The 16,304-nt window shown below is 33.8% G+C and overlaps 2 protein-coding genes across 2 annotated transcripts; both read left to right on the forward strand.

The window, feature by feature from the left end:
• Positions 1-284: 284 nt before the first annotated feature.
• LOC145607853 (CLP protease regulatory subunit CLPX1, mitochondrial-like) lies at positions 285-8,547 on the forward strand. The gene is made up of 14 exons (XM_081663448.1): positions 285-1,244; positions 1,712-1,770; positions 2,312-2,409; positions 3,952-4,031; positions 4,635-4,685; positions 5,256-5,330; positions 5,440-5,517; positions 6,485-6,541; positions 6,680-6,750; positions 6,865-6,964; positions 7,086-7,190; positions 7,588-7,650; positions 7,795-7,917; positions 8,069-8,547. Exons 1-14 carry the CDS (start codon positions 684-686, stop codon positions 8,282-8,284), a joined length of 1,737 nt encoding a protein of 578 aa, XP_081519574.1. The 5' UTR covers positions 285-683; the 3' UTR covers positions 8,285-8,547.
• Positions 8,548-11,460: 2,913 nt separating this feature from the next.
• LOC145606854 (E3 ubiquitin-protein ligase SINAT5-like) lies at positions 11,461-15,701 on the forward strand. The gene is made up of 3 exons (XM_081662696.1): positions 11,461-12,128; positions 14,151-14,537; positions 15,138-15,701. The coding sequence occupies exons 1-3, from the start codon at positions 11,895-11,897 to the stop codon at positions 15,498-15,500; spliced, it is 984 nt and encodes a 327-aa protein (XP_081518822.1). The 5' UTR covers positions 11,461-11,894; the 3' UTR covers positions 15,501-15,701.
• The last annotated feature ends 603 nt before the right edge of the window (positions 15,702-16,304 follow it).

The raw sequence follows: 16,304 nt of genomic DNA on the forward strand, positions 1-16,304 counted from the left end.
CAAATTCTTTTCGACAACCAAGATTAGTAAAACTAAGAATTCCTTCAACCAAATATCCACATTTGCCAATTACCATATGCCATATTGCTAATTTTGTCAAGAAAGCAAAGGCAAGATTCCTGAATTCTCTTAATCCCCACCAAACGACATAGTATCAACCCACTACTTTACTAAAAAAATAAAATAAAAATGATATTTTTTTTTTGAAACCAAAAAAATGAAATAAAATAAAATTAAAATGAAATAAAATAAAATTAAAATGAAGATATTCTAGAGTGATTAATCAGATTAAGGAGGAGAGAGAAAATACTTTGTTTGTTTTCTGTCTTCATCTTCTTTGTGTGCACATAATCATATATCTACCCTCTAAAATCATCATTTTTTCTTCACAATTTTACAGTTTTTTGATTTCCTCATAAAATAAAAATTAAAATAAAAAATCTTATAACTACCCATCTCAATTCCACATCTATTTACAGTTTCAATTTCTCCCTATTTATCTCTTTCTCTCTCTTAAAATAATCTGCGTTTTTCATTGATTTCTGCGAAAAACAAGACCAACTCATTTCGATTCATCCTCAAATCTATAAAACCCATGTCTTAATTTCCTGAAATTTTCTTCGAATTTCTCAATTATCATCTCCCCTGTTTTCTTTGATTATTGTTTCAATCGAAAATCCGCCATGGCAGCAGCAGCTCTTAGATCGAAATCAACAAAAGAAACAGCAATCTTAACAGCTTATCAATTCAGATACTTTGTGATGAATAAGATGCATATGGGTCGTATGGCAAGCTCTAACACTGGTTACAAAGCTAGTAAACCAGAAGATAACTTTATAAACACACCTTATCATTTCATGTCATTCAAGCCTGTTTCACTGAGAGGTGAATTCATGGATAGAGGTAGTAAATTTGTGGGATTTGATAATCATAAGAGGAAATTGGGTTCTGATTCTAATGTTATGAGGAGTTCTGGGGATCCTCCGGAGGTGTGGCAGCCTCCTAATGATGGGGTTGTTGTTCGGGCTCGAGGCGCGGGAGGAGGTGGAGGAGGAGGAGGAGGAGGTGGAGGTGGTGGAAATGGTGGTGGTTCGAATGCCGGTTCGAGTGGGGGTGATGGGTTTGGATCCAATTCAAAGGATGGGTGTTGGGGTGGGTCTAATTTGGGGAGTGGATTTCCTACTCCTAAGGAAATTTGCAAAGGACTTGATAAGTTTGTGATTGGACAAGAGAAAGCTAAGAAGGTATACTCCTTTTATGCCATTTTAGTTTGTAACTTTGAAATTGAGTTGAATTTTGCTTTATAAGTAGCATGAGAGTACACTTGGTAGCATCAATGTGATTTATGATTGTTATTGAAGTTGCTATAATTGTGACTATGATTAGTATTGGTGTGTTTCAATTACTGCATTATGTTATTGATATTGAGTTTGGAAGAATGAATTGTAATTTTGTATGATCATTTGGATAAGTGTTGTGTATGCATTCATTTAGTGGATTTTTGGATAATTAAGATCATATGCTTATTGCTAGTTCATTTTTGAGTTATAAATAGCTGGTGTCCTGTTGATTGTGGATACCTTTTCAGTTTTATCCAACTTCTTGTTATGCTGGGAGTATATGTTTTTGCCACATTACTTTTTCTTTTGACTATTGGTTTCCTGTTATGCGCGAATTTGAGCTGAAATTCTGGCACTCTCTTTGCTTTTAGGTGCTCTCTGTTGCTGTTTACAACCACTACAAGAGGATATATTATGAGGCCTTGCAAAGGTTGGTGATTCTGTTGCATGTATCTGTTGTTATTTATGGAAGATGAACCATTTACTTATATAGGGATACAATCAGAATGAACTGTCTTGCACGCTTAATTGTTGGATGTGGAACATATTATGTGATATTCATTATAATGTCTGAAGTTGAATCAAATTCTAGTATGGCTTTCATTGCTCTTATAAGGACAATGAATTGACTATTAGATTCAGATTTTGAGATAATGCTAGAGGTTTGACACTCTTATACTTAACATGTTGTGCACTAACAGAACGGAGAAGTTTTTTTTTTTTTTTTTTTTTTTTTTAATTTTTATTTTTATTCATAGGGGATTTAGGTATCTACATGTTTAAACTGTGGTAATATACCCTGATGTCTTGAGTTTGACAAAGCCTTCAAGTACTTATTGTCCCAAGCTTTCACCGCCTCTGCTTGTAATTGCTATGTTATGTTGTAATTTGAATATAATATGTAACACAATTTATTGTGTATGAATATCTTGCTAAATTTAACTAATTGCTTATGGTTTGTGGAAAGCTAGGCAATCAGTGGAGTCAGCTAGTGGAAAATCAGATCCCACTGATGAAGTTGTGGAACTTGAAAAAAGCAACATTCTAGTAATGGGGCCTACAGGGTCAGGTAATCTGTTGTCACCCTTGATTACTTTTCTTCAGCAGGATCTCAGTTATTCTTATTGATAATTCTATCCACTCCACTGCCTTTCAATTCTGCAGTTTGCAGTGTGCCTTTGTCTCTGTTCCTTGTATTTTCTTTATGCTGTACTTGCTGGAAACAAGCTAAAAATGTTGATGTAATCTAATTAAGCATCTTTTCATCGTTTTTGGATAGAAAAAGTTAAGACTGATTTGAAAAAATTGGTTTACATGAGCATATAGCATGTGATAGAAGGGAACAGAGGGATAGGATTTATATTGATGACCATTGGAATAAAAAGTTGATGTAGCTGACCCCCTCTATTGGGATTAAGGCTCTGATGATGTTGTCTTTCACTCCTTCCCATCCTTTTCTAAAGAGAGAAGAATTGTAGACTTTTGTTTCCAATGTTGTAATTCTGTAATAATTGCTTGCAATGCCATACTCAAGTTATGTATACAAGGAGGCACTTAACGGGTTAATGCTGTATAGCTATCAGTTTATAAAGTCTGTCATTCAAGGTTTTAAGACCAGGGGACATATGATAGAGGCCATACATTTTCCAAGAAGTCTGGATATGTATTATGCAGAGAGATCAACCGTGTTCTTTTCTATTTATTGACCCATAAAGTAGAGGAGTTAGAGGCAAAGGAAATACCTATAGCATATATTACATGCATTCAATATACATATGGGGGTGTTTAGCCATCCTATAGAACGTTGAACCTCTTAGAGGGATTGATTTCGATTTGCGCCTCAGTTGTAGATTAGCTCCCAAGATAATCAAAGGTGAAGTGCCATGGCGTGCTTCTTGCATGTAATATGATTTTATTGAAAGTGGGTGGAGCAGAGTCAAGAGACATCAATGACAATTTGGAGATTTGAGTTTTGGAGAAATACCCTTAGAATCAATGTATTTTTATTGATTATAACTATAATAGACTGCTTGGATCATGAATTTAGGGGAACCTGGAACTCAAAATTGATGCTATACCAAAGATAATGCCTAGGGCTGTTCTTTCAAGGAATAGCGATGGATACATTATTCTTCCTTTTTCATGGTGTCGATGCAAAGGGGACATTCTACAAGCCATCAAGGCTGTTGGCCTATTAGAATTTAACACAATAGTAATGAAGATGAGAATGTCTCATTTGATGTGAAATCCTAGATATTGTATTGAGTAAATGGTAAGAAAGATATTGGGGGTTTATTCAATGATTTTAAGAGCAAGAAACTATAGGTTGGGCACCTTAGTAGGAATGTAGTAGGCATCCGGATGTTCCAATTTAATGGTGGTAGTCATATGTGAACAGAATAGGGAAGGGTGAAAAATTGAGAAAGAGTTTGGAGCTGAATCTCTTTTTGTTTTCTTGGTTTTACGGCTCATACCTTTGTTTTAGGTTTTGTATTAGGAGGTTGGATTTCTCTTTTTTTTTTTTTTTTTTTTTTTTTTTTTTTTTTTTTTTTCTCTAAGTTAATCTATTTACATTCTTCGTCTCATTCTTGTAATGCTTTCTCAAGGACAGGGAAGACATTACTTGCAAAAACATTGGCGAGGCTGGTGAATGTACCCTTTGTAATTGCAGATGCAACCACATTGACTCAGGTAAGTGAGGAATCATGTTATTCAGTGGTTCAAAGACATCTTTCTTTCGAAATCCTCTTTTTGACTACTTAAAATTTGAGGTCCATTATATATAAATTAAGATTGTTATGAAATTCATATGTATTTAAATTATAAAATGTCCCTTGTTATTAAATATTGAACATTAAATCTCCCCTTTTCATTTTCTTGAGGCACCACTCTTTTACATCTACCTTTTCTGCAGATGTGAGGTTTATCTTGTAAAACATTTGTTTTGGGATTACATGCTGTCTCATTCAGTAGTGTAAGGCAAAACCATAGTGTTAGGCAAAAAAATTGTCTAGGAGACCGTGAAAATAAGAGGGACCCATGTGGGTAGGAGAGAGATAGAGAGAAAAAAATGTAAAAAATGGAAAGTATTGCAACTAATTAACAATGTCCAAGATAGGAAAGTGTAGCAACTAAAACAAACTGGAGAAAGTATTTATTTTTACCCTGCATTCATGTGCTTAACTTGTGTGGTGTCTCAAGAGAATGATTACTGGCTAAGTGGCAGCCTGGATTGTATATATTGTTGTGATTTGGCTGTTGGCTGATGTTTATGTGCTCTTTTCGTACCTGCAGGCAGGATATGTTGGAGAAGATGTAGAGTCAATTTTATACAAGCTTCTCATGGTAACTCCTAAATTGTTTTAGGAATATTTATTCTGTGGCGTGCTTTTCAGCTAGCTCCTTCTCAATTAAGTTTGATGAACATTAAAATTCATCATTAACCCATGTTTTTCTTTTGTTTAATAATGGATATACTTATGCATTTGAATTTTGAAAGATCTTGTGGCTGAATAAAATTTGTATCCTGTGAAAGAATACTTGCCACTTTGTGATTTGAATGCCTCAAGATAGTTAAATTTCATATTTTTGAGAAATAATTAGCACAGACTAAATAAGAAAAATGCAAGCAGTGGACGGACTGAACAAAATTTATCCTGCATTATTCACTATTTTCTCGTAATGAGACAAGCTATCCACGGAAGATGCTTGTAGACCCTTTCTCACTATATTTGACCCATAAAATGAGATTACTCTCACAGACTCACACACTCTTTGGATTTAGTATTATCAAGGTTGGGATTCTAAGTTTTGGATAGCTTTATTTTGGTTAAACCAAAAAATTTTAATGTCTGAATTGATGATTTACATCTGCAACCAGAGGCTATATATTCTATTGTTTTTTTGTTGTTCCAGGTGGCTGATTATAATGTGGCAGCTGCACAACAAGGCATTGTGTACATTGATGAAGTCGACAAAATTACCAAAAAGGTTGTTTTTTTTTTTTTTAAAAAAAGAAAAAATTATTTCTGCTGGTTTAGTAGGTTTGAATTTTTTTATTTTTTGAAACACCCAATTGATTGAGTTTGTCAAATTGCAGGCTGAGAGCCTTAATATTAGTAGAGATGTATCAGGAGAGGGTGTTCAGCAGGCATTATTGAAAATGCTGGAAGGAACAGTAAGTAAACCTTTGCTTTCTGACAAGTTGACATAAATTTGTAACATATTGTTTGCATCTTCTAGAAATATTTCATTTTGTTTAGTATATAGTGGGAGCTTAAATATTATACCCTTTTTTTTTCTGGGTGATTGATGCTGCTTACTGAGTGATTATGTTATATTGGAAGATAAACTAGGTAGAGTTGGTTATTTAAGCTCTCATGAGTAGATGATGTCTCTTTAGTGTTTTTTGGTATCATATTACCCATATTGGTATTAAGGAATTAGCTTTTGCATTATATTTATAGGATTGTCAAGTCTCAGCAGCAGAGTATATTAAAAGGGTAAAAGAGAGAAAAGGGTTTGCATGGTTGAGGATATTTTTTCAGAAAATAATGCTACGTATATAGGAGCATATATGCCAAGTCTTTGTTCAATTCTTTTGTTGGCATTGCCTGAGGTATATTCAGTGGAATATGGTGTTTCCTCATGCTTCTTAGTGCATAAAGTCATAAAGAAACTTTTGCCAACTGTAAATACTTTTATTCTTTATGATATATGTAATGAACTGATATTACTCACGCTAATAACAGTACAATGAAGGAGAAAGCTCAAACATTTGATTCAACAAATTAATGGTTTCTTACAAGCGATAGTAGTAGGTTTAGCCTACAAAGCTCCAATAGTGACTTTAGGTCTCAACTCTCCTAAGGAATCACTCCAAAATTCTGCCTACCTATCTCCTTCCCTTCCCTCTCTATTTATTCTAAGGCTAAAGGTTCTAACCTAATACTACTAAACTACCAATAATGCCCTTCCTTAGATTAATCTATTGCAATGTAGTACTTGTTTTGCATTAGTACAGTTAGGACTTTGGCAAGCCTTAGCTCACATCTTTTGTTTTGAGCTTTGTTGTTCTCACTTTGTTCAATTGCTATTGTTAGTTAGACAAAGTAAGCTTACTGATCTTTAATAATTATCACCAGATTGTCAATGTTCCTGAGAAAGGAGCTCGGAAGCATCCCCGGGGTGACAATATCCAGGTATCATAGTGTATTTTGACATGGGTACAAGGATTCATAACTTAAATGAATATGTATTTTGTCAAGTCTAGACCATGGTTTTGTTGGCTAGCGTAACAAATGTTCTCAATGGTTGGCTTTTGATGTCTTGTTTGGCAGATAGATACAAAGGATATTCTTTTCATTTGTGGGGGCGCTTTTATCGACTTGGAGAAAACCATCTCAGAAAGGTTTAATTTTCTTTCTCTACTTTTATCATCAATTTGTTTCCTCTGTGAGTATTGACTTGGAGAAAACCATTTCGAAAATGAAGTAGCTGAAGAAATTATTGTATTTTATCCCAGGCGCCATGATTCATCTATTGGTTTTGGTGCTCCTGTACGGGCCAATATGAGAACAAGTGGTCCCACAAGTGCTGTTATAGCTTCATCTTTATTGGATAATGTATGTTTGCACTTAGAATAACTGGAAGATATCTTTTTATTGCAGATTCTTACTGGTATTCTAAATTCATACTCAGAAGCTATGCTTACAATTTTTTGTTGTGTACTGTATACCTTTTCAGGTAGAAAGTAGCGATCTCATAGCTTATGGTTTGATACCTGAATTTGTTGGAAGATTTCCAGTCCTTGTTAATTTGTCAGCCCTTACTGAAGATCAACTTGTTGAGGTAATACTTTCCCTCAGTATGATGTAATTTTCTATTGTGATCTTATACACAATGTAATATCATTTCTATCAATCATCAGTGTTAAATCCTGGGGATAGCATAGAACAAATATTTATAATGAGCAACCTAATTTTCGAAAGTTTTCTCTAATTGAGAAATGTTAGTCTTAGGAAGGGACAATTTAACGTATAAAAAAGGGCGAGATTTTTTTTTACATTGGTAACAAGACGCTGAATATACCTGTATATGATTCTCCTGAAAGTTCTGAAAGTCATGGGGCTTAGTTCTTCTGCGATTCGAAAGGGAAACTTTTTGTGCTGAGAAGATAATTGGATTTATTTTGGGTTCCAATTTTTTTGACTATCAATTTTTAATTGATGTAATTCTTGTTCTATAGGTTTTGTTGGAGCCAAAGAATGCTCTTGGGAAGCAGTATAAAAAGATGTTTCAAATGAATGGAGTAAGTGCTTCCTCCAAAACCCCTTTTCTACATTAATTTCAGATCAATATGGTCTTTGGATAATTCCACTGTCAAATCTGAATAAGGGGTGTGACTGTGTGAGCCTTTGAGGTTAGTCTTAATTTCTTTCCCTCTTTCTCTCAGGTGAAATTGCATTTCACAGACGAAGCATTGAGATTAATTGCAAAAAAGGCAGTAAGTAAGAATACTGGAGCTCGGGGTTTGAGGGCCATACTGGAGAATATCCTCATGGATTCCATGTATGAGGTAACATAGCCTCTTCATCTCTATTTTTCTTGTTGAGACTAAAAGTTCAAAATGCTATGTTGATGCTGTCATTAGTATCTTGTATATACAATTGGGGTATAATCTTTATGTGATTTCTTTTTTGTGAATATTTGTGATGTATGTCATGCAGATTCCTGATACAAGAACGGGTGATGATATCATTGATGCTGTCATTGTTGATGAGGAAGCAATAGGGTTAGAGGGAAAAGGGCGTGGAGGTAGAATTCTTTATGGGAAAGGAGCCCTAGACCGTTATCTTTCACAACAAAAACCGAAAGAGGCTGAAAGTTCTGAAGGAGAAGCCGAAGCTGAAACAGACCTCCCTTCTGTTGTTGCTAGTATGTAAAGCTTTCGGGCCAAGGGATCCCATTGTAGTTTCATCACTGTACAGTATCCATAAAGTACAAAATAAGAGTAATCATTTAGAAGATAACAGGGTCGAGGGAGCAAAGGGGTTGAAAAGAAAGGAACATGTGTATTTGTATCATTTAGCTGGAAATTTGCATTCCCCTCGCCCTTTACCGAGAAAATGGATTTGTTCTGCAACTATGATCTTGCCTCCCTTGCCAATGGCTGTAAATATACGATCTGTTCCTCTTCCTGATCTAATCAGTGCATTCGCCTTTCAGGCAATCTCGAGTTGCACCTCATTTTCTTTTCAGTACAGATTGTCATTTACAGTAACACAGAACGATGAGCCCGTCGAAACTACCACCCTGGCATCCGATTAAACTTTGCTAAGGTAATGATCTGACGAGGTCTAAATGTACACAAGTATTCAAAGAAAACTAAAGAGGCTCATTATGAAAATTGAAAAACAAGCAGGTAATAGTTTTAAATACTATCCTTTTCCCATTGAATAGTGTTACATCTTGTACGTCCTACTTTATATCACATGGTAGGGAAAAGAAAAAAGAGAGATTTTAAGATATGGAGCAAAAAGGCAAAAATCTGTGACTTAGTATTTGTTAATTGTTATACAACACCCTTAAATTAAAAAATGAAAATAAAATAGGGTGTTGACTGTTGAGTCTATTGACAAATATACAAGTCTGAGAAAAACAGGTGCAGAGAATGAAAATATAATCGTGAACCCAAAATTAATAAAAAAAATGAACATAATAATGGTTTGGTAGTGGTGAGGGTGAAAGGAGTAGATAGAGGGGTCGGCACAATATAATTTTGTACATTTAAATCATGCACTTAATCTTTCTATATTTGTAAATTATCAACAACTATTGATGTTTCTTTTATTAGCATATATGTACACATATATAGTCTCTTTGTTCGATATTAGGACGATAACATAACTATTATTTCCGGACAGAAGGAGATTTGAGAAATTAAGGCCTGTTCACTTCAGCTTAATTTCATTTCATTTCATTTCAGTTCAGTTCAGTTCAGCTCTTAATTTCCTTCTCTCATAAAATATTCATTTTAGCTCAATTCAGCTCAGCTCAATTCAGTAAATGTGAACAGACCCTAATACAAATACTTTATTCTTTCAAAAAAGTACAAGTACTTTAGTAAGTTAAAATAGTAAGGTCAACAGAATTGAAAGTATATAGTTAAATCTTCATAAATTATAAATGGTAATTCTGAGCTTAAACAAAGGCAGTGCTATAATTAACTTGAACTTGGTGACCTTATTTATAGTTGCTATTGTTGATGGATGGAGACAACCACCGGTAGTTGTGGATGAATTGTCGCTGCCATTTTCATCATATAGTAATTTGGATTTGTTGATATGAAGAAAATTAAATACTTAAGTTATACCTACCTCATATTTAATGTGGATGACGAAATGGGTTGATTGCTAAGTTTATGATGAACCCTTCTTCTAAGAATCTAAGTACTAGTACATCAAATTGCTATAATTGATGAAAGACAATATCTAAGAAAAAGTAATTTGGTACCAAGTATAGCACCTATATGTATCAATTTTGTTACGATATATAAGCTACTAACCACATATTTACTACGAGTAGTAGTGAAGTAATTATGATTCTTATTAATAGCGGATCTAAATTCTTTATCATAGGATTACAATATTAAATGAGCCTTTACCCTAAGTATTACTTGTACATCAATTTGCTATAATTGATGAAAGACAAAATCTGAGAAAAGTAATTTGATACTTGTATATTTCAACCATATATATAAATTTTGTAACAAATTAACATACCTAAGCTAGTATGTACTAATAATGTGTTAAACTAGTGATATAATTGCAAATTAAAATTAATAATAAGCCTAAAATTTACGGAATGTATTAAATAGGGTAGAAAGATTAATGGAATATGATTGTATCTTATTACTCAAAATAAATAATTTATTATCATTTTTATTTACCGCATACAAGGTTTATTGATGATTTAAAATTTTTTTTGGTGGATGACACCTATGCGGGTGGTTATGTGGTAACAACTGATGTAGTCAAATAAAGAAGAGTGAAAGAAATGAAGCGAAAACAAAAGTAATTACTCGTAGTAGTTTATGACAATGTTAAGTGAACTGTAGCAATATTTAGAAGTAACACATTTGTGATTCCATGAATATCTTCATCTTAGATCAAATCAGCAATTCTACAAATTTAGATCATGAGCCAATTTATAACAAATGCATGAATGATGGTAATTTGTAACTCATTACATAGTTGACAACACACAAGTGACACAACCAAATCAATGATAGATTAATTCTTTAAGTTCAATACATGATTCAATGCACCTTTTCTTTCTCAACAAGATTAGATTAAGATTCGGAAATTTTGTCAATAACTACCAATTAAAGCACGTGTTTTGAAAACAACTACCTATTAAATTTTTTTTAAAAAGAACTACCACAAAGATGTAAAAAGTTTAACTAGCACTACCACTTTAACAATTTTGGCTAAAATCTCCGGTATTTGGGTCTCACTTTTTACCTTTATGAAGAGTAATTTAGTCAATTTAGATGATGATTTTATGAGGTAAAGGTAAAAAGTAGAACCTACACGCCGAATATTCTAGTTGGAATTATTAAAGTGGTAGTGCTACTTAAACTTTTTACAACTTTATGGTAGTTCTTTAAAAAAAAAAATTTAATAGGTAGTTGTTTTAAAAACACACACTTTAATTGGTAGTTTTTGACAAAATTTCCTTAAGATTCCAATCATTTTATATTTTTTACCACAACAAAAAGTAACCCACTTTAAATCGTTAAGAGGAGCCAATTGTGAAAGGCAAGCAACCAAATAAAACCAATCATATAAAAAACCAAAACAAGCTAAACAACTACTCAAACCAACACTACTAAACTTAGGTAAGATTACTAAGATATCTAAAAGCAAAGCAATGTGACACAATTATACTCCAACTTGTAAAGTTGTAATTCGACATCACATTATAATTGTAAAGCCCCCACAATTAACGTGCACATCATCCACTCATCTTCCTACAACTTCTCCACATTCTCAAAAAATTTAATTAATTCTTTTAAATTCCAAAAATCCTTAAATAAATTCTAAAAATTGCTAACTTTTTTGTCCGTTAGATCATAAACAGTTAAAATCCCATTTTTGAAAATGGACAATTATCCTTAAATTTCTCTCTCTAAAACAAGAGAGAGAAATTCTAGAGAGAAAAAAAAAATCTAGAGAGAGAAAGAGTGAATGAAGAAGAAAAGAACTCTCTTTTTATTGTGAGGGAAGATTAAATTTTGATTCTTTTGGGATTGATCAATCCATCTTCCCTCCTTTAATTCTCTCTTTTTAATTTTTTTAGTGTTTGAATTATCATTTCTCTCTCTAAATTTGAGCAAGAAACAGGGAAGAATAGGGTTTGTTCAATTTTGTAGAGAGAGAAAATTGGGTTAAGGATTAAATTCAAATTACAACGAATTTTGAGATTCTGAAAATTGGGTTTTCAATTCGATTTGTGGGTATTGTAAATTGATTAAATTTGATTTAAATTAAAATGGATATAGATAGTATTGAGTGTGTATCTTCAGTAGATGGTTTGGAGGAAGAAGAGATCTCTCATCTTGATAACCACCATAACAACCACCACAACAACAACCACCATCACCACCAAATTCCCGCCAAACAAAGGAGTAATGTGATCCCCACGGCAATTACGCCGGCAACGAGCGTTCATGAATTGCTTGAATGTCCTGTTTGTACCAATTCTATGTATCCTCCAATTCATCAGGTTTTTAATCTATCTTTTATATCTTGATTGTTTGTTTGTAATTTGATTATGTTCGGGTTATTAGATGATAATAAATGACGGTAATGGGAATGAATTTGTATACGGACTAGCTGTTAAAGGTTTTTGGTTGTTGTTATTATTTATTGGGTTTGATTGGACTAGGTTTTCTTTTCTTGATTGGGTTTTTGTTTTTTGGTGTGAAATTTGTACTAATTTTATATAAAATGTGCAATTATTGGGTGTTTTTGTGTATGATTAAAGGAAATGTGATTGAAATTTGGTGGATTAGCTAGGCTTTATTTGATTGATGAGCTTAAATATTTGATTGATTTTATTGTAATGTAGGTTGTTTAAAAGATATGATGTGAATGTGGATGTGAATTAATCAAAGCATAAAAATATTATCGGGTTTGATCTCGTTGTGTGAATGTGTAATGTGGGTTGCTTAAAATTCATGATGTGAATTAATTAAAGTTTGAGTACCACTACAATTATGTAGCCTCTTTTATGGATTTGTTGGTTGATTCAATAATAATTGTTGTATTTAGCTTGATCTTGTTTGATTTAGCAAATATTTGATGTAAGGCAATCAGGCAAATCTTTTTAGTTGTGTATAAGTGTATAACTCGCTTTAATGCTCCATAATTGATTGTTATCACATGTTAGTTTGGAGTGTCCCGAAATTATTAATGCATTTTAGTACCTACAGCTAAATGATTGTTAAATTGCAAGCTATGGAAAATTGAGCTTACTATTTCGGAAGTTAAAGAAGTTTAACTCTGAGAGTCGTAGATTGTATTATAGGTCAAGGAGTCTACTGTCTACGTTTGTTTTGCTTCTTTCTAACTGTGGCCTCCAATTGCATTTTGACTCTCTTGCATGATTTTGGTTTCTATACTGAGTGGCATTGGAAGCATTAAATTTTAACTCAACGGGGATTACAATCTAAATAACTGCTTATGCAATCTACCTGACAATCTGAGATATCCCATGTGAATGTTCATGGTAATGCACTAAATGCATCTCCTCTACCTAGTAGGGGTCGGGTGTCTTTTATGGATTTTGATGCCTCTTAAAACTGTCTCTTTATATGGTATTGAAAGTTACGGAAGGAAAGTATGTTCATGAGATTTTGAATGGATACAAACCTATTTCGATCAATAGTAGGCTAAAGAGATGCATTGCAGGCTTAAGAATTTACTGCATGTTGTGTGTGCGGTGTGCCCTTTTTTAATCTGTTAAATGTTTATGATCTGGAGAGACTTGAGTGCATCAAATGATTCTTTGAATGTACAGTACTTATAATTCGCATTTGCTTGATTATTTTCTTTTCCATTTTCCACTGTTCTTTTAGCAAAATCTATACACTGAACCATTTTTAGAAGAGAATGCAATTCCTCACTGTAGCCCTACGTAGTAAAAAAAAAAAAAAAAACAAGAAACGATCTAAATAATAGATAATCTATTAAATGCTAGAATATGCAACATTAATGACTCAAGAAGTATATATTTTCACTTATCAACTAATACCTCTCATGCCTTTATATGCAGATTGTTATAATTGGCTAATGTGTACCGAGTTAAATCAGTATAGAAGTGGGATCATGTTATGACTTGCAGCTGGTCCTGCATCTATTTATAAGTCCATCTTTTTGTTTTAATGCGATAGATAGGACAAGAGGGCGATTTTTTGCAATGTGTGTGCCTCTGTATCCTCACCTTGTACTGTCTAATGCCTTTAATGTTTAGATAAATACATATGTGGCTTCTCTGCAATTGAGGTCCTGGCTATAGTTTTCATAGAACTATCCTTATTTAGAGAGGCATGCTTGTTACAAACTGTTTGGTGGTGCGGGGCTGGATTCTTTCTGATTTGTTTTATGAAATTTGATACATAGAGCTCTTAAATACTTTGAATTACATCTGGGATAATTATTGTTCACAATTGAGTGAAACATGTCAAACCTTTCATTAACAATTTTAAGCGTAGTTGATTGATATGGGTTTTGGTTGTAAATGCAGTGCCATAATGGGCATACATTGTGCTCCACATGTAAAGGAAGAGTGCACAACCGATGCCCAACTTGTAGACAGGAGCTCGGTGATATTAGGTGCTTAGCTCTGGAGAAGGTGGCAGAGTCACTTGAACTTCCTTGTAGATATTACAGTTTGGGGTGTCCAGAAATATTTCCTTATTATAGCAAGCTCAAACATGAGACATTGTGCAATTTTAGACCATACAACTGTCCTTATGCAGGATCCGAATGCTCTATAGTTGGTGATATCCCCCGCTTGGTGACCCATCTTAGGGATGATCACAAGGTGGACATGCACTCTGGAAATACATTCAATCATCGCTATGTTAAATCCAATCCCCGGGAAGTGGAGAATGCTACGTGGATGTTGACGGTTAGTAAAAGTCTCTCTTGTATATTTTGAGCAAAATCTAATTTATTTCTTGAATGATTATGTGATTTATCTATGACGTAATCGATCATATTGTCCGTGTTAGTTCCAACGTCATGGCCACTTAGCCTTCTTTCATTTACCTGAGTGGCTTACTGGCTTACCCTCATTCTTATATTCTCCTCTTTTTTTATTTTTGAAACACTAATTAACCATTCAGCCTGTCTTTATTTTTTGTAAGCGCCATTACAAAGTATGATTCAATTTTTTCCGCTACTAGCATTGCAGCAGACAGTATCATCGGTGCTTAAAGCCATATCCTTGAAGAAAATCTTTCTAGTACAGTCATACTCGCTGTCAGTTGTCACACTTAAGGATATCTTAATTGCAAAATTGGACCAATATCTGCTCAATTTTCCTTCAGATTTTCTTATTTGCTTGTGTTTTTCCTGCCTTCTTTTTATGATTATTATTTACTTGTATCTTTTATTTCATCTTTGTGTTGATGGGGACTTGGCACCAAAGGCACATATAGCTTCATTTGATCATAGCACCAATTAGGGCGTACGTTGAAATTTGTATTCTTGTCTGTTATTTTGTCAGGTTTTCAATTATTTGGGGCAATACTTCTGCCTCCATTTTGAGGCTTTCCAACTGCACAATGCTCCAGTGTACATGGCATTCCTACGTTTCATGGGCGATGAAAATGAGGCTCAGAACTACAGCTACAGCCTCGAGGTTGGGGGAAATGGCAGGAAACTTACATGGGAAGGAACCCCTCGTAGCATCCGAGATAGTCACCGTAAGGTTAGAGATAGCCATGACGGTCTTATCATCCAACGGAATATGGCACTTTTCTTTTCCGGTGGGGACAAAAAGGAATTAAAGCTGAGGGTAACTGGGAGGATATGGAAGGAGCAGGAAAAATCTGATGCTGCTCCCTGCATACCAAATATGAGTAGCTAAATGATTCGATCTCGTGTTTATAGAGGGGTGGTTTGGGGGGATTACTTTGGTGGGTTTTCATTTTTTTTGCACTTTCATGCTATCTCATTTTTCTCTGTGTTGGTGTAATTGGATGGAGACATTTTGGGATGGCTTTGAATTGAAGTTTTCGACTTCTGTGCTCTTTCTAACCTCAGTTTCATACTTACTTTTGCCTTGGAACCTTTGGTGTTGATATCGTTGTTAAAACTTAAAAGCAACTAATATGGTACCATATTAGTAATATTCCGACAATAGCATTATTATACAGAATGATATATACAATATTAGGTAGCCCTCCTCCCGAGAATAATAATTACTACCTCCGTTTCATATTATTTGCAACGATTACACAGTTTCTACTCACACTTTATGTCAAAACGATTACACTGTTGAGATTGCAAAATGATGCAAGGTTGTTGGAAAAGTGGCACATCCCCATGATTCTCATGATTTGGTTTCTTTTTGAAAATTCATACTCTGGACAGTTATCACCGGCCCTTTTTGTCTACTAATGAACAGTATAGACTGCTATTAATGGAGTAACAAGTAAAAGAAACTTTGAATTTGGGCTTAATCTTGTTTGCTAACTTTACTAGAAGAACTCATTACCATATACTCCTATTAAAATAAATCATTTTTCTATGTCAACTAAATCCATCTTACCTTGCAGGGTTGAAACACCCATTGTTTTTTAATTTAATTTTTATTGGTCAACAAATTAAGATTAGTCCACTACAACACATAATTAAGCTATATAAATTTTTTTCTTATTCTTTGTTTATA

Source organism: Chenopodium album, chromosome 23, assembly GCF_948465745.1.
Source record: "Chenopodium album chromosome 23, dcCheAlbu1.1, whole genome shotgun sequence".
In the NCBI taxonomy this organism is placed as follows: Eukaryota; Viridiplantae; Streptophyta; class Magnoliopsida; order Caryophyllales; family Amaranthaceae; genus Chenopodium; species Chenopodium album.